The 22,688-nt window shown below is 52.3% G+C and overlaps 5 protein-coding genes across 5 annotated transcripts; 2 read left to right on the forward strand and 3 right to left on the reverse strand.

Annotated features, from left to right (window-relative positions):
* The first annotated feature begins 1,224 nt into the window (after positions 1–1,224).
* NTF2 (Nuclear transport factor 2) lies at positions 1,225–2,509 on the forward strand. The gene is made up of 6 exons (XM_007811583.2): positions 1,225–1,466; positions 1,558–1,575; positions 1,650–1,714; positions 1,773–1,844; positions 1,907–2,008; positions 2,075–2,509. The coding sequence occupies exons 1-6, from the start codon at positions 1,457–1,459 to the stop codon at positions 2,186–2,188; spliced, it is 381 nt and encodes a 126-aa protein (XP_007809774.2). The 5' UTR covers positions 1,225–1,456; the 3' UTR covers positions 2,189–2,509.
* An 820-nt stretch (positions 2,510–3,329) lies between these two features.
* On the forward strand, positions 3,330–7,133 carry J3458_000708 (uncharacterized protein). Its single transcript, XM_007811582.2, has 2 exons — positions 3,330–6,368; positions 6,464–7,133. The coding sequence occupies exons 1-2, from the start codon at positions 3,402–3,404 to the stop codon at positions 6,809–6,811; spliced, it is 3,315 nt and encodes a 1,104-aa protein (XP_007809773.2). The 5' UTR covers positions 3,330–3,401; the 3' UTR covers positions 6,812–7,133.
* Positions 7,134–7,567: 434 nt separating this feature from the next.
* Positions 7,568–9,795, reverse strand: HSE1 (ESCRT-0 subunit protein hse1; the record flags this gene model as incomplete). The annotated part of the gene is made up of 6 exons (XM_007811581.1): positions 7,568–8,217; positions 8,274–8,480; positions 8,538–8,610; positions 8,669–9,424; positions 9,520–9,680; positions 9,753–9,795. 6 exons carry the CDS (start codon positions 9,793–9,795, stop codon positions 7,568–7,570), a joined length of 1,890 nt encoding a protein of 629 aa, XP_007809772.1.
* Positions 9,796–10,388: 593 nt separating this feature from the next.
* ATG13 (autophagy protein 13) lies at positions 10,389–14,848 on the reverse strand. Its single transcript, XM_066116290.1, has 3 exons — positions 14,085–14,848; positions 13,887–13,982; positions 10,389–13,813 (listed from the first exon to the last, which is right to left on the reverse strand). The coding sequence occupies exons 1-3, from the start codon at positions 14,319–14,321 to the stop codon at positions 11,321–11,323; spliced, it is 2,826 nt and encodes a 941-aa protein (XP_065978172.1). The 5' UTR covers positions 14,322–14,848; the 3' UTR covers positions 10,389–11,320.
* A 1,167-nt stretch (positions 14,849–16,015) lies between these two features.
* Positions 16,016–22,419, reverse strand: J3458_000711 (uncharacterized protein). Its single transcript, XM_007811579.2, has 2 exons — positions 21,266–22,419; positions 16,016–21,209 (listed from the first exon to the last, which is right to left on the reverse strand). Exons 1-2 carry the CDS (start codon positions 21,925–21,927, stop codon positions 17,099–17,101), a joined length of 4,773 nt encoding a protein of 1,590 aa, XP_007809770.2. The 5' UTR covers positions 21,928–22,419; the 3' UTR covers positions 16,016–17,098.
* Between the last annotated feature and the right edge of the window lie 269 nt (positions 22,420–22,688).

Here is a 22,688-nt window from a genome sequence, read left to right on the forward strand (position 1 = left end):
CACCTATCTTCCTCAAATAATACGTGGCGTCCAAAGTCATCCCGTTTTTCATGAAAAAAAAAAAAAAAAAAAAAAGGCTCCTCTTACCACCTTGCCAAAGCCCCGTCGCTCAAAATTACCCAGCACGAATACTCGGTAGAAGGATCGGTTCGACTTTGACAAGGCGTACGTTTAACGTTTAGTCGGTCACTGATGGGAATACTTGCTAAAAAGGCGCAGATGGGAAGACAGAATCGCGGCTCTCAGCAGCAACATCAAGACTCTGTGAAAGAGGTTCATCGTAATCGCCCAGACAGTACGATCCCTTCGTCTTCCAAGACCAGCGAACTTGTGAGATCCTACAATGACACAGGCTACGGCACATTTCATTCCGCGAAGAAGATCATCTTGATAAGCCTGACGACAAGATTCTTGCGGTCGATCGACCCGATTTGACCTGGAGGTTACATTTCCGTTTTACAACACGCTTCTGAAGACGACTGCGTCGTTATGGCTACTACGCAGTTGACTCCTACTTTGTTCAATGAGTGCCATCCTGTCCAATTCAAATGTGGCATCGATGGCAAGGTCGTTGTTCTAGAGATTGAGTGGGCGAGCCGGATGGGCAACATGTATGGAGGATTGGCAATGTTGAACAGGGTGCCTGACGAGGAGTCTCAAAGCAAGTAAAAGCCTATCAATTGTCTCTAGTTAGCAAGGAGCTCTGGCAGAGTGTGCGGATATAAATAGATGAGATGATTTCAAGTCAGACTGTTGAGCTTGATAAATTGAAAATCAACATGGAAATTCAGTTGGCCGTTCTTAAGAAGAATGTGTCATCATGTAAGGCAGAAGCTGCCAGCAATGTGTCAAAGGGAGCAAGGTGCAATAAAATAAAATGAAAAGACTGGATGATGCTTACCACGCGATGAAGTGGTTTGGATATCACTTGAGCGGTGCATAGCGCTTCAACATGTCAATTAGAACTCATTGTTCAGATGAAAGTGTCCTCGTCGCGTACCACATGCATCATAGAGCTGTTGTGCTTAATTGAAGATAAAGATGGAAAAGTCGACGGAGAGATGGGAAGGTAATGGGTGAATGGGTGAAGCTGCAATTTTTCAATGGGGCAGGAAAGCAAGCATGCTCGGATAAATGCACGGCCCCCTTAAGCGAGCCTTATCCCGCCATTTATGTGTTTGTCGGGTCATATTGTGAAAGTAAGGTGCTGGGCTGCAGCACAACAGCACGTCAGCCTGCAAGACATGCCCCGCGCTTAATGAGTCAAATGTGCAAATCTGCACTGTGCCCCTCAACCCCCACTACCACCTAATGCTGGTGTTGTTGATTCTCGCCTTGAGCACATCTTGCGATCAACCCAACAATCTGATTTTGAGCCTCTCTGATTTCTTTCTAGCTTCTTTTCTTTATCATTTAGTCTCTGGTAGCGGCTCATTTGGCCCGACCATCCTTCAAAATGGCCAACAGTAAGCTTCTCCCCTTCGCATTTGTGTCGTGAAAAGGAAAAAAAAAAAAACGGGAAACAAACCAACATGTTGGCTAACCACTGAGCGCTAGACTACGAAGACATTGCTAGTATGTGGAATAATAGCAGGCTTTTGTGGCGCGCTGCCGATTATTCCCCCTTCGGATCTGACCTTTTCGTGCAGAGCAATTTATTGAATTCTACTACAACACCTTCGACACCGAACGCAAAAACCTAGCTTCTCTCTACGTAGGCTACTATTGCGCGAATATAACAACAACGGCCAGGCGCTAACGCATCTCCATAGCGTGACAACTCTATGCTCACCTTTGAGTCAGCCTCTTCCCTCGGAGCCAACAGCATCGTCGAGAAGCTTGCCGTATGCGACAGCCCTCAGCTTTCCGATATCAAACAGGATATTAGCGCTAACCAATGACTCAGGGTCTTCCCTTTCAGAAAGTCAAGCACCAGGTTTCGACCCTCGATGCGCAGCCCTCCAGCAACGATGGAGGCATCATTATTCTTGTCACTGGACAGCTCCTGGTATGAATCAACCACACCGAGGGGTCGAAAGCACAACGCGAAGGTTGCGATTAACACGCGTAACAGGTCGATGAGGAGCAGCGCCCCATGAACTACACCCAGTCCTTCCAGCTTAGCCGCGACGCCGCTAGCGGTCAATATTACGTCTATAACGACATCTTCAAGCTGGTTTACGGTTAAGTCTTTTCGAGGACCGATATGAGAGGACCCCCCCGCCGTGAAAATGATGTTTTTGTAAGGCGGGGGAGCCGGCTTGTCATGAAGTGCGGATTTCATGGGCCGGGATGCATACGGAGCGAGATGCTGATGAAGATGCTTGGTTGGCTTAGACGAACGATCTTCTCAATTTTTTCTGGCTGCAGCCGCTTAGACCAGCCATATGAGCAAGTCTCAATATAATCAACCAATCTATGTTACGTACGCACCTTGTGTGGTAATAGACGATGTAGTCCATTTTGGCATGTTTCCCAAAATGGACTAAGTGACCTTGTCCTTGGAGAATCCAAAGTCCCTCAACAAGTTGACTTGATGCGCCTATCAAATGAGGCATACGGGCTCTGCAAGTCTATTGCAGGCTACGCGTGAGACAATAGGCAGCCGCGGCGCCATGTTTGAGACAGTGGCCACTTGTGCGAAGAACCATCCCCCTTTATTCAGCAAATTCCCATTTCAGTCCTCCATTCGGAGGCACTGGGTTGGTTTTGAATTCTTGGGGGAATTGACAGACTAAGGAGCACTGGGAGCACAAACAATAAGATACGCATCGTTTAAAATATGTGACCAGAGACTAAATCATGGCCCGCATGACATTGGATGCCCTTAGTCTGTCGTACTCGGTGTCTGTCGCTTCACTCCGAGTTAAAGGGTACCACAATCAAAGTACTCCGTACTTGCCTGCCAGGTACATAGCAGTAGGTTGGCCTCGTGTACTTAAGTAGGTATCTGGTCACAAGATCCACGCCCAGCTATGTTGCTACAGAGATTAATTTCGGTTCGAAATTGACATGTAGCACGAAAAAATATGCAAGTGGCGCGCGCGCAACCTCTGCATTCAGCATGGGCAAGCAAGTCAACCGGTGTGATGTGGTGTACAGAGGCGTGCAGATGCCTCGAATCATTGGCACAGTTGGCAACGCGTTAAATTGCACGGTGAGCTAGAGTCTTTTTTGGTGTCGGCCACGGTATCTCTACGCGTATGTGTCTGCTGGTGTAGGGTGGAGAGGAGAGTGGATGTACAAAGTGGGTACAAGGCAAGTACAACGTTGCCGGGGCAATTATGTCATGGCGTGTTGGCGGGCACTTTGTCGCCCAACACCAAAGAAACATTGCAGCTGTGAGCAATGAACCCTGTGAATGCTCGTTACTGGTGCCCAACTTTACGCAAGACGCTCCGATGACCGCCAATGACCGCCAGAAACCGGGCGCAAGTTTTGCATTTAAACCTCGGAACAACATTGCATCCTGGGAAAAGCCCGACTTCCCCAACTCCTCCTCCCAACGTCCAGCAAAAACCAGTGTTGCCAGAGCGTTTGCAGGCACAGACAGTTTCGAATCAGGTTCGGCGCTTCGAGACATAGGCACCATGGTCAACGAACGACAGCCTCCCAAGGAGGGCCAACCTTCTAATGCCAAGAGAGAACAATCTCCAGACGACTTTGATGCAGTTTTTGATCAAGTGCAGCGTGGCTTCGGGTCTGTTAAGTCCCAGCAAACGCAGGACATAGATCTGCTAAGTCTTGGAAGGAACGCCAGTGTCGGCCACCCTACTTTTGGTCATCCTACGAAAATGGTATCGTCTCGTAAGCAGAAGGCGGACGTTTTCATCCACCAAAAGAGCCGCCCGGAGCACCACCTTGGAGGCACCAAGATGTCTGGTCCCAGACCACCGGCATATCAAGATCGCAAGCCTCCTCCGATGCCCGTCTTTGAGTCCAACGGCCCGTCAAATTCGAGGGCTCCCTATGCCGACGAAGTATTCTACACCGATCCAAAGAAGGCGAACGAAGATCTCAAGGCTCTATTGGAAGGCGGGATGGAGGATGACGAAGAAGAAGAAGAACCAAAAGATGCTGCGGCCTCACAGCCGTCGCAACCACAACCAAAAGGCTCTCAGAGCCAACATCAAACTCAAGGTGAAGGAACATCGTCACCAACACAAAAGGCCAAAAAACAGAGTCCTGTCGGCCAGGATGGTACGGTCAAGGGTCTCAAGGTGAAGCTATTGCCCCATCAAGTCGAGGGTGTAGAGTGGATGAGAGGCCGTGAGCTTGGCCCCGTGAAGCGTGGCAAGGTGCCCAAAGGCGGGCTTCTTGCCGACGATATGGGACTGGGAAAGACACTACAGAGTGTCTCACTCATCATCACTAACCAAAAGCCCCAAAAGGACAGCACTGGGTGGAAGAAACATTTTGAGGGCATTGAAAAATCGACACTGGTCGTCGCCCCTCTCGCCCTCATTCGGCAATGGGAGCACGAAATCAAGGACAAGGTTGAGGAATCCCACGGTCTCAAGGTTCTGGTTCACCACGGGCCTCAGAGAACAAAGGACTTCAAACAGCTGGCTTTGTACGACGTCGTCGTCACCACATTCCAGATCCTGGTTTCAGAGCATGGCGCCTCGTCGGATGCCGAAAATGGTATAAAAGCAGGCTGCTTTGGACTACGGTGGTGGCGAGTCATTCTGGACGAGGCTCACAGCATCAAGAATCGCAACGCCAAGGCTACCAAGGCATGCTGTGCGTTGCGTTCAGAATATCGCTGGTGTCTGTCCGGAACTCCAATGCAGAACAACCTGGATGAGCTCCAGTCATTGATCAAATTCCTTCGTATTAGTCCTTACGACGACCTAAAGCAGTGGAGGGAGCACATCGACCAGCCCATGAAGAATGGCAAAGGTCACATTGCCATTCGCCGACTACACAGTCTTCTCCGCTGTTTCATGAAGAGACGCACCAAGGAGATTTTGAAGAAAGACGGTGCCTTGAACCCTGGTGGCAAACCAAGTGCTGCCGGCGAGGCTTCGACAACGGGTTTCAAGCACACGGAGCGTAAAGTGGTCACTGTCTCTGCCAAACTGCCTCCTGCTGAGCGAAAATTCTATGACCGACTCGAGGCTCGTGCAGATAAAAGCATGGAGGTGATGATGCAAAACAAACTCAGCTACGCAAACGCCTTTACCCTCCTACTGCGGCTTCGTCAAGCCTGCAATCACCCCAAATTGGTAGAGGGTAAGCTGGAAAAGGATAGGGACGCTCTTTCCACCGGCTCCAGTCAAAAGTCGCGGGATATCGATCTGAATGCTGTTGTAGATATGTTCGCAGGCATGGGTATTGTGACGAAGACGTGCTCAATATGTGGCAGGGAACTGACTTTGAATGATACTACGCTGGGTCAGGAGAATTGTGCCGAATGCCATGATGATCTGGAGTATTTCAAGAACCATGAGGAGCTACAAACGCAGAAGCCAAAGAGATCAAGAAGAAAGAAGAGCAAGAAGTCAAAGGGAAAGGAAGCAGCTAAAACTAAGGGTGATGAAGAAGAGCAACCAAGACTACGAACCCGCCGGCCACGAAATAGAAATGCCATCATAGACAGTGATGATGAAGAAGATGACGGAAGTTGGCTTGTACCTGAAGGTGAGCGCGGCAACGTGCACTTGGGCAAGGCTGGAGGCGAAGAGGATGAGAATGCTGAGGGTGGTGGTGACTGGATTGGAACAGAAGATTCAGAAGATGATGCAGACGATAAGTATCAAAGCAATCTGAGTAGCTTTGTTGTTGACGACGACACGGCCAAGAAGGAGGATGGTTATCAGTCCGTTGACGAGGCCGCTCAGGACGATTCACTCTTGTCCGTGGATGCTTTAACACAAGCTATGGCTTCACAAACACTAGAGGACAAGAAACCAAAGCCAGGGGCTCCTACATCGAATGCTGGATCTACTTCTGAAGAGGACGAAGATTCCGAGTCTGATGCATCAGAGTCAGAACCATACGCCTCTGAAGACGACGAAGATAATGGCGGATGGCTCCGCTCCGGCAAGCAAACGCAAGTCCTCGCATCAGCCAAAATCCGCGAGGTGACCAAGATTCTTCACGCCGAAGCCAAGGAACACAAGTTCATCGTCTTTTCCCAATTTACATCCATGCTGGATCTTGTCGAACCATTTCTCGACAAGGACGGTTTCGAATATGCGCGCTACGACGGCAGCATGAAGAATGATGATCGCGAAGAGAGTCTGCGCCGACTACGCGAAGACCAGAGCACGAGGGTTCTACTGTGCAGTTTGAAGTGCGGTAGCCTGGGGCTGAACTTGACGGCCGCTACGCGGGTTATTATTGTTGAACCATTCTGGAACCCGGTATGTTTTTATTCTTTGGCCAACACGACACCCCAGACATGTTGAAAAGACTGTATAACTTCACTTGTGACCGGAGAGAGGCTTACATTTGGCAGTTCGTTGAAGAGCAAGCAATCGACCGCGTCCACCGCCTCACACAAACCGTCGACGTGGTTGTTTACAAACTCACCGTGGCTGATACCGTTGAGGAGCGAATTATTGACTTGCAGAATAAAAAGCGTGAGCTGGCGGAACAGACGATTGAGGGCGGCGCCAAGAAGGAGGCCATGAAGCTGGGTATCAATGAGATTATTGACTTGTTCAAGCCTGGCGGGCACCATCAGGACGTGCAGCCAGGGCCATTGGAGGACAGGAGGAAGGCTGCAGCCGAGCGGGCAGGCGGAGGCTTGTTGAGGCGGAAGCCTGTCAGGGAGGAGAGTGCTGTGTTTGGGAGGAGGTGGTGATTTCCGGGAGCATTGTTTGATGTCTGTATGATGATTATGATTAGACTATGCGGCCGGGGGGGGGGGGGGGGGACTCTAGGCTTTACGTCTTTTCTGTCCTAGCATCTGTCTTGGATGGCTCTACAACTTTGTGATCTGGTATCTGCAGACGGCTGTAATTCGTAGTGTGTCCTTTCGCTTTCACCGGTCCAGTCGCGGCTCTGCACCACACGATGTGCCGCGCACCACAATGCGGACTTGACCGGCGGGCTCTCGCTCCTTGGGACACTCTTGCTCAACCACGGCTGGGTCGATTTGCCCGGAGTCCCGGCGCGGGTCTGGCATGCGTAGCTTCATGTTTTGGCAAACTCACGGCCAGGGTGTCACACCCAACTGCCTTGGAAATACCTCAGTTCAAGCCCGTTATTGCCTCGGAAGAATCTCGCATTGCCGTGATACAGTACGTACGCAAGACTCCAGAGCATCAGGGCTTCTAGTATACATCCGAATCCGAGTTACGGCCGGCTTGGAATGAGCTATACGTTGACCAAGGACAGGAAGACGGGACAAGCACGGTTTCAACAAAGGAATGGATGGCATTGGCGGGCGGGAGCCCGAGCCTCTGATCCTTGGATAGACTTGTCGATGACTCGAGTTTATTGCAGCCGCAATCTACACTTGGTACTTAAGAAAACTGACATGAAATTACCGAGTCAACATCATATCACATTACCTAGCTACACCACCCGGCCCTCTTATTCTTCCCCATACAGACACCTAGTACGGATTCCCCTGCCTATAATAGTCATTCGGTGACGGTCCATCGCCAGGCGGCACGTACGGCTTATACTGCGGCTGTGGGGGGTGAGTCTCTGGTGCCGCCTGGCTAGGCAGTCCGTGACGAGCATCGTACGCAGCGCCACCGGGCTGCAACGGCGCAGGGGACATGGAGTTCGGCGGAGGGGGAGCTTGGCCCGTCGGTGCTGGTGGAGGAGCCTGCTCGGGCGGGTTGTAGGAATGGTACTGCTGTTGCCCGAAGGGTGCGGAATTAGGGTTGTGCGGTGCAATGGGGGAGTCGTAGACCGAGGTGGCGAGTTCCTGTGCGCCGTACGTGCTTTGTGGTCGTTGCTGGCTGGGGATTTGGGAGTAAGGAGCGGCGTTTTGCTGAGGGGGCTGCGGGGAGTAGGGCGTGAAGGACTGCGGAGGAGGTGAGGATGGGTTGACGCGTGCCGGCTGCTTCCCGGATGATGGTCCAAGGCTGGGCGTGTCATCTCTTGGCGGATATTGCTGAGGCTGCTGCTGTTGAGGAGGTTGGGCGCCGGGAGCCTGGGACGGCACTTCTGCTCCGGCGACGTAGAAGGGAGCCGGATTGCCTTGCGGCTGGAAGCTGCTAGGAGGTGGAGAGCTGGCTTGATAGTGAGGGTGGTCTGGGAACGTTAGTTGGAGGTATTGTTACTGTCGAGGGAGTCTGGAGGTTGCATACCGGATGGAGGTGCTTGGTTGTAGTAGGCATCCTGAGGAGGCTGTCCCTGAGGGTATCCGCCACCAGGATAGCCTTGACCTGGAGCGGCCGGACGCATGGCGTACTGCTGGTAGTTGTGTTGAGGAGGGTGAGACATGGACGACTCCAGCAGAGCTTCATAGTCTCTTCGAGCCTTGATGAACTTTTCGTTGAGCTGGGTAAAGTCATCTATGACTCATTGTTAGCTATACGTTCTTGACAAGAGATAAAAGCACAAGTGCTTACCCTTCTTCTGTGAGTACTTTTCGATGAGCTTGATGAGCTTTGGTCGGATAGCCAGAGTCTGGTGGTATAGTTTCTGCGTTCGGGTTAACATAGTGTTCCAACCAAACCACGTGCAAATAGAGCAAACTGACCGAAATCTCCTCGTTGTCCTCCTCCCGGGGAGCCGTATTCGACGCACTCAACAACGTGAGCAGCTTTTCAACGTTTTTGATCTCAGCAAACACCTCGGCTTCCATCTGCGCTTCTCTCTGCAGTTCATCGGGTGTAGGGTCAGTCAATTTTTCCACATAATTCAGTGGGAAGATTCCCGTATTTCCCTTGAGAGAGCCTCGCCACCAATCCTTGTACACACTTTCCAGAACTGCAATCACATCTCCCTTCTTGAACTCAAGCTCGCCAGCCTCGGAGGGCACAAAGTCGTACAAGGCTCGCACCCTGCTTACGGTTGCAGCCGTGGTGCCAGCAGAGACTGCCGGAACCGGCGCGGATTCTTGCTGGCTGCTACCGCTGCTCTGCGTACTGGGCCCCGCCTGTGGTGTTGCCTTCTTTCGCTCCTCCTCCTGCAAGCTGAGTTTCAAAGCCATCTGGAGCTCATCCTCTTCCTTTTGTCTGTCGGCGTCGGTGAGGCCCTGCTTCTGCGGCGCACTGGGGGCTTGTAACGTCGGGTTGGTCTGCTTGAGGCGATGGTAGGCATCGTTCATGATGCCTAACTCGGGGTCCCTGCTGAACATATCGGCCCACTCCTTCATCTTCTCGAGGATCTTGGCCTTGACCTGGGAATGGGTGTTTCGGTCATTCGCCAGCTTGAGAAGCGCGTCGGTAAAGGCTCGACTAGAGACTTCGCGGTGCATGGGTTTACCACAGTTCTGGCATAGGGCGTGGGCAAGCTGTTGGGTGGTGCAGGGAGAGGTCAGTTATTACGAACTCGACCCACGAGACGGCGTCGTCTCCTGTTGCGTGATGGTTGTGCAGAAAACCATACCTCCAAGGTGTATAGCTGTACGTTCGCGTTACGGTGTGCAAGCCGTTTAATCATGCTCTGGACGGCCTCCTTGGACCCGTTGGAATCACTGGCGACTTTGTCGCACACCTCGATGATGGCGCCCCAGTCCTCGGACGTGAGGTTCTCGTCGGTCGCCCTGGCTGTGAGTTGCGAAGCAGATGCATGTCAGCTATAGTAGTCTTGAGGCCCGCAAGACCTCGTGTGAGGCTTACCGACGACATCATCAAACGGTCCGGCGGCTTGTGCTCGAAACATGGCGGGAGACGTTGGCTGGTTGGCGATGACGTTGCGAGGCAGCTAATGGCTGGTGTCGGCTTGTCCGCTTGGTGGTTGCTGAAGCTCAGCGCCGCCTCGCACCCTGATTTTCTGGTGTCTGTTATAAGGATACGACCAGTTGTAAAGCAGCAGCGAGGAATGAATTATACGAGTCTGGTAGGTTCTGTAGGTGTCGGAGTTGCTTTCTGGTGGTGGAGAGATTTAAGCGGGCGGGTGCCGGAAGAGAACATTGAAGCCAACCAGTAAGTAGTCCACCCTGGAGCTGCTGTGACGGCATACCTGGTGTCTGGTGACATTAGGCCGGGAGCCGTGGGGCACGGGGCGTGTCGGGTGCAGTGTACAGCCTCTTGGCGAGGTGCACTAATCGACGCCAGTATATTTTGATATATCCGCTGCGATAGTGGATAGTGGATGAGCGAGGTACTTGGTACATGCATCCAAATACTGCAGCACTCGCCCCCAGCACCTCTCTCGCTGAGCTAGACCAGACGTCACTCAGCTACTTAAGTAAGCTGCAGTGCCTGTCCTGGTTGGTGCGCACACGCATTAATCAGCTGCTTACTCGCTGGGACGTCAACTAAGTGGCTCGTCCACTTACTCGCCAACGGTCTGGCAGCTCCCGTCTCAAGTGCTCCCGCACGCCAGCTGGAGCCTCCAGATGCCAACATGCCTCCGACCGACCGGTTCGCATACCCTTAACAAACCAGGACAATGCTCATGCTCATATTCATTCATGTCTTTATCCTTGACATTTCTACAAAAGTACTCCTCACCATCTTGGATCCCGTAATACAATTTGATTACTACTTCTCTTACTTATTATCGCCGCCTAATCTAAGCACCGGGCCCAAGTATAGCATCGTTATAGCCAGGTAGGTAGTTGTTGGGTCAGATTGGGTCAGACAAAGATGGAAATACAGAATCCTTTGACCAGACCATTTTGTATCCCATCTCTTTTAATTCGTCTTCGTCACATGCTTCTGTCGCGTACGTCTTATCCATGGTATGCATCTTCATCCGCATGTTACTTCTTCATGTCCATCCAATACTTCATCCACGCTATTGCTAATGCTTGAAGCTGCACGACCCAAAATGCCGTCTTGGTCCCTGTACACTTTCTTTTCCATTCTCATCGTTCCACTCATCCACGTATACCATACGCCCTCCCCTCTGTACGTTGTTTGTCCAAGAAAACTCCAATTGTAATCCATTCTGTCCTGAGTCTTTTCAAATCGCCCCTTTCCTCAAATGCCGTTTCCTGACATGAATGCCATTCGGGGATATATGTATATAAATGTATATGCTAGCAGAATCCAAAGACGCCAAAATAAAAAGACCACGGCTCACATGTTCCCACGCCCAAAAGCATCTGTTCTTAACAGATGAAATCGACTCACCAATGCCAATTCTTTCTGCGCGCATATCCAACGCAACAATAATATATGCTTCTGTTTCATGCGGATGCAAAAATAAGGGATGAAATCCAGTTGATCAATATCCGTTTTTACCACCCTCTTCGTGTCGTTCCCCTCGGCTCGAATGCACCCCGTTCGCTGCTTGCGTTAGCCCCTCCGCGTCCTTCTTCTAGGCTTCGTCTGCCTTGCGCGTCCATCTCTGACAGATCAAATACAAGTGGCTCTTCGCCCACTGACTCATCATCCGCTCTTGCCAATCGGCTGAGCGACCCGGTGAAGCTCCCCCGTGACGACTGCGGTGGTGTCGCTTTGGAAGCTGCCCCCATGCCTGCGTACCGACGTCGCGGGAACGGCGATCCTGATTGAACGCTCGAAGGTATCAACCCATCAGGCAAATTATCTTCATTAGACCCACGTTGCATAACGTCGGATGCAGATGCGTCTGATGGTTGAACATTGGCAGTCGGTCGTAGGCTACTAGTGATGCCTTCACCACTCGTCGCCTCGTCCTCCATTTGCAACTGCCGACCTAGCAAGATACTCAGAGTAGGAGGCTCTCTGTCATCAGCCCCGAGGCTAATGCTACGGTGCGCGCCGGCAAATGCCAATTCCGTGTCGTCGTCTTCAATCACTGCACGAGTCTGCTGAGCTGCTGAGCTTGAGCACCTCTGGTATGATCCTAGGCGAGGCGACAATGGTATATCGATAGCAGTTGTGCCCTCCTGCGTAATAGTGCTTTCTCTGCTTGGTTCTGGCACAGCAGGCTCCTGCCGCCGCCGCCCCCCTCGCGAAGTAATTCTTCCCGTGGCAGTGTAATCAATGATGGAATTCTCACTCAGTCGAGACGGAATAGCAGGTGTGTGAGGGGTATGGGGAGACACGGGTTTTCCGGGAGAAGACGAGGCAGACATGGAGGCTGGAGCAACCATGCCGGGAACGCTCGTTAACTGTCGGCTTGATGAGCTCGACGACCGTTGCATTTGCATTGACGAGGTCATGGACTCTGTCAGAGCGTTATTCGAATCCCTCATCAAGTGGAACTTGGATAGCTGGGCTACCGTTCGATTCGCCGCCGATTCACCTCGCTTGGTTGGCTCAAAGCTTTTGAGAGTTTTCCGGCTATCCAGGGCCTTCAGGAAATCTGAGATGGCATCCTCCTCGACATGTAGTGACCCAGAACTGGTCCCGCCTGTTTCCGCCAGTAAGCCAGAGCCTGGTTGAGCGACTGAAGACGCTAGGCTCTGTCGTCCGCTGCTGTTTTGTTCGTCGTCCCCAGCTCGACCTATGGACATGCGCCCTCGTCTATGTGTAAAGCTGCTGCTGTATCGGCCGGTCGACGCTGGCCTAGGCGAGCCAACCGTCGGTGTTTCAACAGAGGTCGAGGGTGGGCCGCCACGGAGGGAAGCGGGCATCCCTGCCGTCAATGAACTCCTATTGCGAGGTTGTGAGCTTATGGGGAAATTCACGGGGCGACTCTGTGAATGTGCTGACGAAGGAGAATCGGGCTCCAGTTGTCGTGGTACCGGCGATCCGGAGAGAGATCCGGCCTTGAAAGGTTGAAAGGATATGGACGTTCTCCTGCTTGAGCTCTCCCCGGGTCGGCTGACCATTGCCCGAGGGGTTGAAATGCGGCCTGAGATGGGCATAGAGCTAGGGGCAACTTCAGTCCCAGTGCCCGTTGGTAAGGACGCCGGTGGCGAGCTAGTATCCGAGCCAGGAGCTTTGATGGATCTGAGTGCTGATAAAGGACTTGTTCCCAATGGGCCGTCACCGTGGAACGTTGACAAGCTTCCATAAGTTTGGTGAAGATCGCTCAGTGCTGTTCCACGGCGATGGTCACGTAGCGAACCAACCTCAGCGACTCGGCCATGCGCTCGGTCGGCCCTCTGCGTGACTGAGGGCTTGAATAAGTTCTCATCGGCCCCCATAAAACGAGAACTTAGTAATGACTCGGAATCATCGATCCGAAAGCCACAGTAGTTTCGATAGGTGACAGCGGTGCTGAGGCGCCCTACCGGAACCTCAAGGTCGCCAAACACATACTCAGTCACAGGCTCTCGTCGACCATCAATGGGGTGCTTCAATAGACCCGTAGCTAACCTGCCCGGTTCTGAGGTGCGGATTCGGCATCGAGGAGTGAGGGCGGGATGCGATGTCTTGGCCGGACTCTGGCTTGCAAACTTCCAAGCCGGGAGAAGCTTTGTTGTGATGAAAAGTGAGCGGAAAAAGACAATAGCTTTTTTGTAGATGGTGGGCAGTGTTGGGCCAAAGTCGTCGGCGAGAAGGGTTCCTGTCGTCTTTAGATCGATACGCCATCGTTCCAATACGACTTCTGCATTCCTTGCTGTCGGAGCAGTGTGATAGCTGCCACTGGATGATTCGGACGAGTTCAGCTGTTCCATTACATCCCAGCGCTTGCCATCGTCATCAAGAATGACAAGGCTCTGACTCTCTTTGAGACTCGAAGTGTCGAGGAATATCTCGATTATCAACGGCGGCGGGCGGTGATCCAAGCTCCCGCATGTCTTCCACGTCTTGAGTTCATCCCTGAAGTCATCTATTTCGTCCGTCTCTATTTGGAACTGAGGCACAAAAAAAAATCAATTAGCGGGGGCCCGGACTTTGTTCCAATAATGAATAACAAAGATTTCGTACCCATTTATTCGTTTTCCTCTGGCCGTTTGCATTACGAGTGGGCTTGACTTTCATTCTCGACTCAAGAATGAGGACGGCAGCCTTGTTGAAGAAGTTCTAGGCCTGATTGTCAGTGACTGAGAACTGGCTGGAGAGCCCCATGGGCATGGTGCCTTGACGGCCGCATGTATAGCACATAGCACATAGCACCGCACATACCTGGACGATTTGATCCAGTTTCTTGATGGAATCGGCCGGAGGACCCATGACCTGGTTGCTTTCCACGGTCGGGGACGCCGTGGCATCTCTTCCGGAAACATTGGAGCCGGCTCGTTGGCGACTGCTCTGCGCGGCATCTCTGGCGGTGTTGGGTCGGGTCTGGCTGATTTGGTTGATCTGCGGCGACGACGCTGGTGACACAGACGGCCTCGGCGGCGGTCTTGCCTGTTGATGCATGATTGTATTCAGCTCGAGCTACGAGCAGCTCGGCTTCAGATGGAAGGGCTGGTCAGATGGCGAGCACCAGTGCGGGAGATGGGACGGAGAATCGATTAGGAATGGGACGGTGCATCGGGATGACGCTCTTCCATCGTCAATGGCTGTATGGGTACAGAGTAGTAGTAGTGCTGCAAGACGTCGGGACTGGGAGTGGTAAGAGACGACGGCCCTCACGGCCGGCTGTATATAGGAATATATCGACGCTGGCTCTGAGCTGTCCGGCTGACCAGATGACGGTGAATAGATGAGGAGGAAAGGGACGTCCGGGTAGACGATGCCAAAGAGGTGCAAGAAGAAGCAGACTCCAGCAGCAGAGGAAACCCGAGCGATAGTCGTAGCACCAGTGCCAGACGCAGAAGAAGCACGAGTGCTGCGAGCCACGAGTGCCAGCACGAGTACCAGCACGAGGAGCTCAATCCACACCCCACAAACTTTACCAGGCAGTTGACAAGCCGGGGGTGCGCCAGTGGTCAACTGGCACTGGGTCAACTGGCCCGTGATTGATGGCGATCCGCAGCTTGGAAGGCAACTAGAAGATAGCACGGAGGATTGGCGAGCCAGGGAGTACCGAGGATGGAGCATCAAGTCAACTGGTCCTAGTGGCGCATTCCTAGGCATTCCTAGCACAGGCTAGACGGGGCCAGCCAGGGTCTGGTAAGGAAGTACTTGGGTGCCGGCAGCACGAGTGCAGGCAGAGAGTTTGCTGGTCCCTCGTTTTAGGTTATCTCGACTCCAACTCTGTCAAGCGTCTGGAGAGCGTGTGTGTATCAGGGTACCTACCAGGAAGGTACTCCAGCACGGAGGACGGAACACTTGAATCTACTCTGGTACCCCGTGCAGGTGTACGTATACCTGAGCCGCCGGAGCTTGTACTCAAGCCAGATGGGTTCGCCGTGGGTGGCACAGCGCGACATCTGGATGCAGACGAGTCCTGGACACACCGACGCGGAAGACAGAGCTTGAGACGACAGCAGGGTCGACAAGGCAGCTATCTGGAGGCCGACGACGAGTGCGGAACAGGGGCGCCCGTGCCCCTGGTCTGGTGCGGTGCAGTCCGGGAAGCAGATGGAGCACAGATGCGAGCGCAGATGCAGTCGCAGGCCCAGCGCTTGGACAGGAGACAAGTTGTATGTACTCCATTGCATCAATGCTACTCCGTACTTTGCAGCCCCGAGGAACAAAGGTCACCAGCCACAGGCAGCAGTCAATCCAAGGGTCCTCGTGATCTAGATGACGGGCCCACGGCCACGGCTTTCGTCATTAGCCAGTGCGATTAGCTTCGTATCTCGCCATTGGGGGGGCCCAATTCAGGCATTCGACATGCAGCAAACAAGTGAGCAGTAAGAAAAGGACAAAAACACCGGCCAACTCGACAGCGATGCAATGGCACCCAGTAATAGCATCTCGTTCATTCTCCCTTTTTATCTTGCATCCGAACGAACAGTGTGCACCCTCCTGTAGATGCCTACTTCTGCACAGAGTACTTCGTGCCGTAGGACAAAGAACAAGCAAGACGACGACGACTCCGTGGTCGGCGCCTGATCCGAGTGAGCCTGGTGTGCACAGAACGCGCCGCAACGCCAGATGATAACAGACGAGCCAATCAGCACCCAGGCCCCCTGGCGTCGAACCGTAAGGACAGTGAAAGCTCCTGGGCTCCATCTCGAACATCGTCTACATTCTGTCCGGCAACAGCAAATGCGTCCCAACCTGCACGGTGGATCCATCCGCCGTCCCCTTCGCATATCGTACATCGTGGTTGGTACACGGCGGCGGCCACTCTCACCAAATCCGCCTCCCGTCAAATGGCAACATCCAAAAACTGCCCCGAGATCCCAGAATGCCGTGGCGCCAACCACCACTCTCACCTCACACCTGGACGTACTCCCCGTCAACTGGTGCCAAGGTACTCCGTACTCGCCGTACATACAATTTCCACATCTCCCCTCAGATCAGCCTGCATATCAGGTCAGGCTACTCCGTACCACCCTCCACTCACCTCTTAAGCAAAACCATCTGACCGGCCAATCATGAAAACAAGAGAAAAAATCCATTGCAAGGCCCTGAGCCAGGGATAAAAGCTGATTGCTCCCCCCTCTCGCTCCAAGTGCAGGAAGCGGCGGCAATGACTAACACGTATGCAAGTCCAGAGCTGCCTACAGAATACTCCGTATGTGCCATACCCCCAGGCATCTCTGCATCTGCTCCAAATGTGATGACTCCCCCCATACAAGGCTGCCATCACTACTCATTACCCATTCCCCTCTTGTGAACCTCAATGATTGCCCCCGTCCCTGTATTGTCTGCAATCACACTTGTGGAATGTGTGCGCTGTAGTTGGCTGATACCCTAATGGTGTTGCACGTCACACAGCGTTCTCGATCGGGACGGCAGGGATTCTCCAATCGTGAACCACACCGTAGGACGCGTAGCAAGTCATATTCAGTAGAGTCTTTCACATAGCTCAATTCTCGGCATTGACCAATCTTTTGCTCTAACCTCTCATTTGAGGGGAATTGGATTCCATGCTTTTGTGACATTGCTGCCTTGCAGATAGAACTAACTCAACGTAATCGTGTTTTACAGGCTTCGAGCTTCGTATATCATGGAAGAAGAAGAAGAAAAAACACTATGGCGCATACAGCAGGTCTCAAACAAAAACTCAAATCTGCCTAGGGGATCCCGGGCCCCGAAACGCCAACGCTCCGTTGTATTCTACTGCTCAAGTACCCCAGTTATATGCCGGTAGATCCATGTTTGCTTCCCCTAGCTTTACCTCCCCTGCCCTTTGAAGGACCTGTGATGTTACCTGTTCGCTTTGTAGAAGCTTCCTCAGTCTTCTCAGCTCCGCCCATAATTCCGCTCGACTTTGGCTTGCCGCCTCTGCCCCTTCGTCCTCGTCGGTTACCACCACCTTGATCCTTCTCCTTCTCCCTGGCTTGCCTCCTGGCTTCCTCTTCCTGTGTTCGGCGACTCTCTTGGTCCCACCACTCCTGGAAGGCTTGTTCTTCCTGAATCTCTTGCAGTGATCGCTTAGCTACAGCTTCCTTGACCCGTTGCTGCTCTAGCCGTTGTTGCCCAATAATGTCAGCCATGCTCATTCCTAGGGTAGGTTCAGCCTTGGCCACTGGCTTGATGTACGCCTTTGAATGTGGCACAAGCGGATTCTTCTCAGACGATTGGCCACTCGGCATTGCGGGTGCGGCTGCTGAGCCGGTCGTTCGGCACTGTCCTGGAAAACGGGTATCCGGAGAGGCTGTCCTCCGTCTTGACAATCCAGGATCGGATTCGGCAGCGACAAGAGGTTTTTTGGACAACGTCGGCACTCCGCGTTGTGCACTTTCTGATTGCATAGCGTCTTTTAATGAAGTCTTTGGGATCGAAAGTGACGTTTTCCATGGTGCTGGCCGAGCCGCAGAATGGACAGCTTGCCAAGGCACCGAATTATTCTTCTCCTTCTCTGCTGCAGCCTCGGCCTCGGCTCGCTGTACTTGTTGTCTCTTGCGCTCCTTCTGAGACATTCGTGCTTGTGGCTTGTTTGAGGAGATTGCCTTCTCAGCCTGCGATGCCAAACCAGCCGTGAGCGCCGATCTGGAAGTGGCTTCCTGCATGATGTCCTTCAAATCCAGCTTTGATGTAGGGAGAATAGGTGACGCCCACGGAGCATTAGCAGGTCTAATTGGCAGGGATGTTGGTTGGCGAGAGCTGCCAGCTCGGCGTAATGGCTCGATGCTAGGTCCAGGAAGCTGGGAAGGTGAGATCCTATCCAAGTTTGGTGAGTTTCCAGAGTCAGCATCCGCCAACGACTTCCACTTCGCACTTCGCCATGCTTCTGGAAGCTTTGGCATGTTATCCAAATTAAACTCGTTCTTGGCATCTGGAGACGCTAAAACCGCGGGTGAAATCGGACTGCTGATTTTGGGACCATCCTCGTCATCCATGTCGAATATCAGGTCTGCAAGGGAATCCTTTGATCGCAAAGGAGGACTGAAGGGTTCATTCTGTGCAGCTCTCGATCTTTGGTGAGACCGTTCCGGAGTCTGGGCTGCCAGTACTGACTCGTCAAGGCTGCCGACACGTGCTTTATAAGAAGCCGATAGTTTCTTTTCTTCATCTTTCTGGGCAATTTTAAACGCCATCTCCCTGACCCGACGTCGGCGTTCCTCTTCAATTTCGAGAGCCAAATCTGGGTACTGGTCGTGGAGTAGCAGCTCAGCCCGCCCACTGCGCGCAAAAGGAAGCCTGGCCAACTGGTTGTTGCGCACAGCCTCGTCTAGGTCTAACAGAAGATCTTCGTCAAGGCCATCTAGGAGATGATTTTCAAGCATAGATTCCAGTTGCAGGCAGATATACTCCAACCCGACATCCTTGAACTCAGTGACTGAGCAAGGGCTGATCTCGTTGAGGAGGTTGGCGATATTGCGGGTTGTGACGAATTTGCCTATCAAGCTTTGGCAAACTTGCGACAGGCGGTCGAGCATCAGCTCGTTAGCCACGCCCATCACGTCGAGAACCAGCTCCGAAAATTCATCCAGAGTATTCATGCAAACATTGTTAAATACGTCTTCCCCGACATCTGCGTATAAATATTCCATAACATAGCGAAAGGTTTCCGGGCTGATATGTTTGAGGTCCACGCGGATTAACTCTGTCTCGAGAGATGTGCTACGACGAGCAGCTAACCAATGACCCTGAGACCGTCCATGAAACATGCCTTCAAAAAAGGGACTTCTCTGGCAGATGAGATGGCTGTGCGCTAGAACTTCGTCTCCATCCACCTCAATGATCGTGTCGGCATCATTGAAGAAAATAGGGTCCGTAATAGCCTCTCGCAAGTTTTCATCCAAGGACGGCTGCAAACCGACTTGTAGCCTAGCTGCTGCTTCCAGTTTCGGCATGTTGAGTCTGGTTCCAACCTTCATCAGCTCCGTTCGCACCTGGCGGAAGCGATACGCGAGTGCGGGTGCTTCCTTCGTGTACTTCCACACCGGAATGACTACATCTAAATACGCGTACACAATAAGGTTGAGTAGCGTGTATATGTCAATGCCAATAAACGTAAGGAGCGCCCTGCCGTTGTTTTTCTCGATCGTAATTACATCTGCGAGAGTCTCCTCATTACCATTGGACAGATATGTCGATAAGGCTTCACGAAGAAATGAACTTCGCCCCGCCAGCAGCCAGCTATGGACGGGAAGTCGGAGGTCCGGGTTTGAAGAAGTTCGAATCTCCATATTGAGGTCATCATACTGAAAAGAGTTTACCTGTATCCACTGAAGCAGATCTTGTTCGATATTTGCTGAGCGCAAAATCTCATGGGGTACAGATCCTGGCTTCTCTCTTGCAATCGCAGCATTCCACTTCTTCCTAGAACTCTTCTCATCGGCGTCAAAAGTTGAAGCTATAAAGTCGTTCAAGCAAAAGAGGGAGCCCACATCGTCCCATATAGATTGGCTTGTGATGTTAATGTCCGTGGACATGACTTTGCTGTCGTTACGAATAGCCGAAAAAGCGCCATAAGTTGAACTGCGAACACCAACAGAGTTGGTGATGTATGGAACACGCTCGAATTTAAAATCCTTCTTCTTCACATCGAGAGCGCTAGCGAATGTCGTGAGTTTCCCCTTGGCGCGCTTGACTCGTTTCCAGACCGCGCCCGATTCCGTGCAGATGATGACGGAACCATGCTCACCAACACTCACGGATGCCACGCCGTCCTTTCGGGAATCCCATACGCACTGAGGTTGGGTAACAGCACTCTTGATCTTGACGGGATTAGTCGTAGACCCGGAAAGCTGGTTAGTATCCATCTTGCTGTTCAGCTGCATGGTAAACAAGTCACCACAAGTTGTTATCGCAGCTATCGTTTCGCCTCCCGAGGCAATATACCGGATGTTGCGACGGCCCACCTCATGACGATGTGTGTAGGAGCTGGCCGATAGATTCTGGTTGCTGAAGACATCAGGATAAGGGAATTTGACCAGGTTGTAGCCGTAATTGGTAAAAATCCAAACAGTATAGTTGGACAGCAAACACGTCGTGGCCTTGTCGATTGCTGACACCATCTCAATGGGGGCTGAGAGCAGTGATGCTGCAACTTTGCGCGGTGTCTGTTGTAATTCCAACGACCTCGAGTCAGCATCCATGAGAGCAAGCTGCCCAAGATTGCGACCCCAGCAGTAAAGAGAAGACCCAGTGTGGGCTACGGAATGAATAGCCGATGCAGCGATGCCTTGCACAATCTCCTTCTTCAAAGGCCCAAACACCTGCCGCGGTGAAAGGCTCATCGGCTCCTCGTCGGACCTCATCACTGGTGGAAGAGCATAGCCGAGCTGAGAATCCGAATTGAGGCCCCAAGTCCAAAGCTCGCCGGTTTCTGTAACAGCCATGGAATGATCCTGCCCAAGAGCGACTTGCCGGATCTTGCGATCAATAAATGGCCCTTGTACAGGCACGAACCTGAACTGAGTGTTCTCATCGCCCAACCCCAGTCTTCCTCGACGACCAACACCACAAATATAGAGGTTTGACACCGGGTCATCAGTCAGGACAGCAGTATGAAATTTCGACATAATAATATCTCGAATAGCCAAACGCTGGTTGCGTACCAAGGTAGGAATGTCGTTCAGATCAGGCTGGCTGGGCAGTGATTCCACATCTTGGCTGTCTAAGTACTCCTTGTAAAGGTCAAGTAGGAGCTCATCCGGCCGTTCCAGAACAATGCGTTCAGGATACTGGCGATCATCTTCGTCGCCAACCCCGAGCGATAAATTTTTGTTGCTTCCAAACATGTAAAATTCGTCGCCCGTGACAGGTTGGCCGATACCCAAGGCAACATTTGCAACCCTAGCACAGAAATGTCAGATCATATAATGAGATAAGGATGTCAACAAGGGCCATACATTTGGGCAGTTTCGCCATCACTGTCTTCGTCCTCCAAGCCATCATTTGATTTGATAGACCGATCTTGTTTTAACGACCGCGTAGCGACGGTAGAGTTATAAAGATCAAATGGGCTGTTGCCCTCGTGGTCTTTTGTCTTTATGAGCTGGCCAACTTTCGCAGCGGACGATATATTGGTACGGTTTGTCAAATCGGTTCGTTCCTTGGCCAGCAGCATCCGAGCTATAGAGATATTTCCGGCATAAAGAGATCTATGGAGGGCATTCCAGCCACTCTCGGAATCTTGGGCATAGAGATCGAGGGAGGGGTGTTCGAGGAGGGCTTGAACAAATTCTCTGGCGTTCGGGTGGGTAGACGAGGCCGCGCGGAGGAGTACGGTAAGACCGGCGTGATCGCGACTGTTAATCTCTTGACGACTAAGCATAGCTCCGCCATCCTTGAATCTTCCAAGTCCATATGTATATCCCGAAGTCTTGCGCGCCTTAGGAGTCACCCGAGACGAGGACGGGCCACCAGGACTTGCGCCTAAAAGTCCACCTCCAGAATTTCCTATCCCAGGACTCTTCGTTACTGCATGAGTATTGGGGCCGGCGGGGGCCAGCAGACGCCGAAACTTTTCGACATCATTTTCCCAATAAAATTTCCACAGAAGGTGACTCATGGGCAGCTGCGAAGTACCGTGATGGCCGGGGTAACTCCCAAGCGCGTGAAACGACACCTCGCTGTGAGTCTCTGGGGATCACGGCTTGTTTAAAGGTGTTGTTTGAGGCGCCGGAGAGTTGGCATGACAACGGCAATTGTTGCCACGGTGTCTGTTGGCGTTGGTCGTTGCAGAACGTTATGCGACGGGTCGAACGTGTCACAGTATTCGTGTAAATGCTGACCTTGACAGAGAGATGGAATCTGGATATCAAAAGTATTTCCGCGAAGCGAGCCAAATTAGGGTCAGAGTTCGAACAGTGGGAAACAGATGCAGATGTAAATGGAAATGCAAATTCTCAGGCAATGATGGCGAGGCCAAGCATGTCGTGATGATGATGCCGGAGGACGGGGGGAAGAGGATGGAGTTAAGAGCAGAGTGACGCTTCGTTCCTGCAGGGCCTCAGCATCCAAAAACGGACGTGTCTGGTCTGCACATGTGGTGCTGTGGGTGCTATAATTGTGCGCGTCAGCGGGGTTCGCAGGCACGAGAGTGCATGTTTGCAGTCTGGTTTGATGGGACAGGGACTTGCTGACATGTGGGAGTGCTGAAGTGGCGTCTAGCCCTGGGCGCACAACCTGGACCTTGCTCGACATTGGAGTCAGCTGGGGCTTCACTCCGGAGCTCTTTTTCCACTTCTCAGCACAGCCAATAGCGGCCATTGCTTCCGGCTTGTGGTCACAGGGCTTCGCACATGCGTGTATTAGTACATTTCTATTTGC

This window comes from Metarhizium acridum (genome assembly GCF_019434415.1).
Source record: "Metarhizium acridum strain ARSEF 324 chromosome Unknown scaffold_1, whole genome shotgun sequence".
NCBI classification, from domain to species: Eukaryota; Fungi; Ascomycota; class Sordariomycetes; order Hypocreales; family Clavicipitaceae; genus Metarhizium; species Metarhizium acridum.

Bases quoted from the DNA above. Each gene is read 5' to 3' on its own strand.
- NTF2 (XM_007811583.2), top strand. The intron at 1,715-1,772 runs GTAGGCTACTAT...GCATCTCCATAG, and splicing joins AAAACCTAGCTTCTCTCTAC to CGTGACAACTCTATGCTCAC. The intron at 1,845-1,906 runs GTATGCGACAGC...CCAATGACTCAG, and splicing joins GCATCGTCGAGAAGCTTGCC to GGTCTTCCCTTTCAGAAAGT.
- J3458_000708 (XM_007811582.2), top strand. From the start codon at position 3,402: ATGACCGCCAATGACCGCCAGAAACCGGGCGCAAGTTTTGCATTTAAA. The intron at 6,369-6,463 runs GTATGTTTTTAT...TACATTTGGCAG, and splicing joins TTGAACCATTCTGGAACCCG to TTCGTTGAAGAGCAAGCAAT.
- ATG13 (XM_066116290.1), bottom strand. From the start codon at position 14,321: ATGCATCAACAGGCAAGACCGCCGCCGAGGCCGTCTGTGTCACCAGCG. The intron at 13,983-14,084 runs GTATGTGCGGTG...AATCAGGCCTAG, and splicing joins AACTGGATCAAATCGTCCAG to AACTTCTTCAACAAGGCTGC. The intron at 13,814-13,886 runs GTACGAAATCTT...TTTGTGCCTCAG, and splicing joins AGAGGAAAACGAATAAATGG to TTCCAAATAGAGACGGACGA.
- J3458_000711 (XM_007811579.2), bottom strand. From the start codon at position 21,927: ATGAGTCACCTTCTGTGGAAATTTTATTGGGAAAATGATGTCGAAAAG. The intron at 21,210-21,265 runs GTATGGCCCTTG...TTTCTGTGCTAG, and splicing joins GATGGCGAAACTGCCCAAAT to GGTTGCAAATGTTGCCTTGG.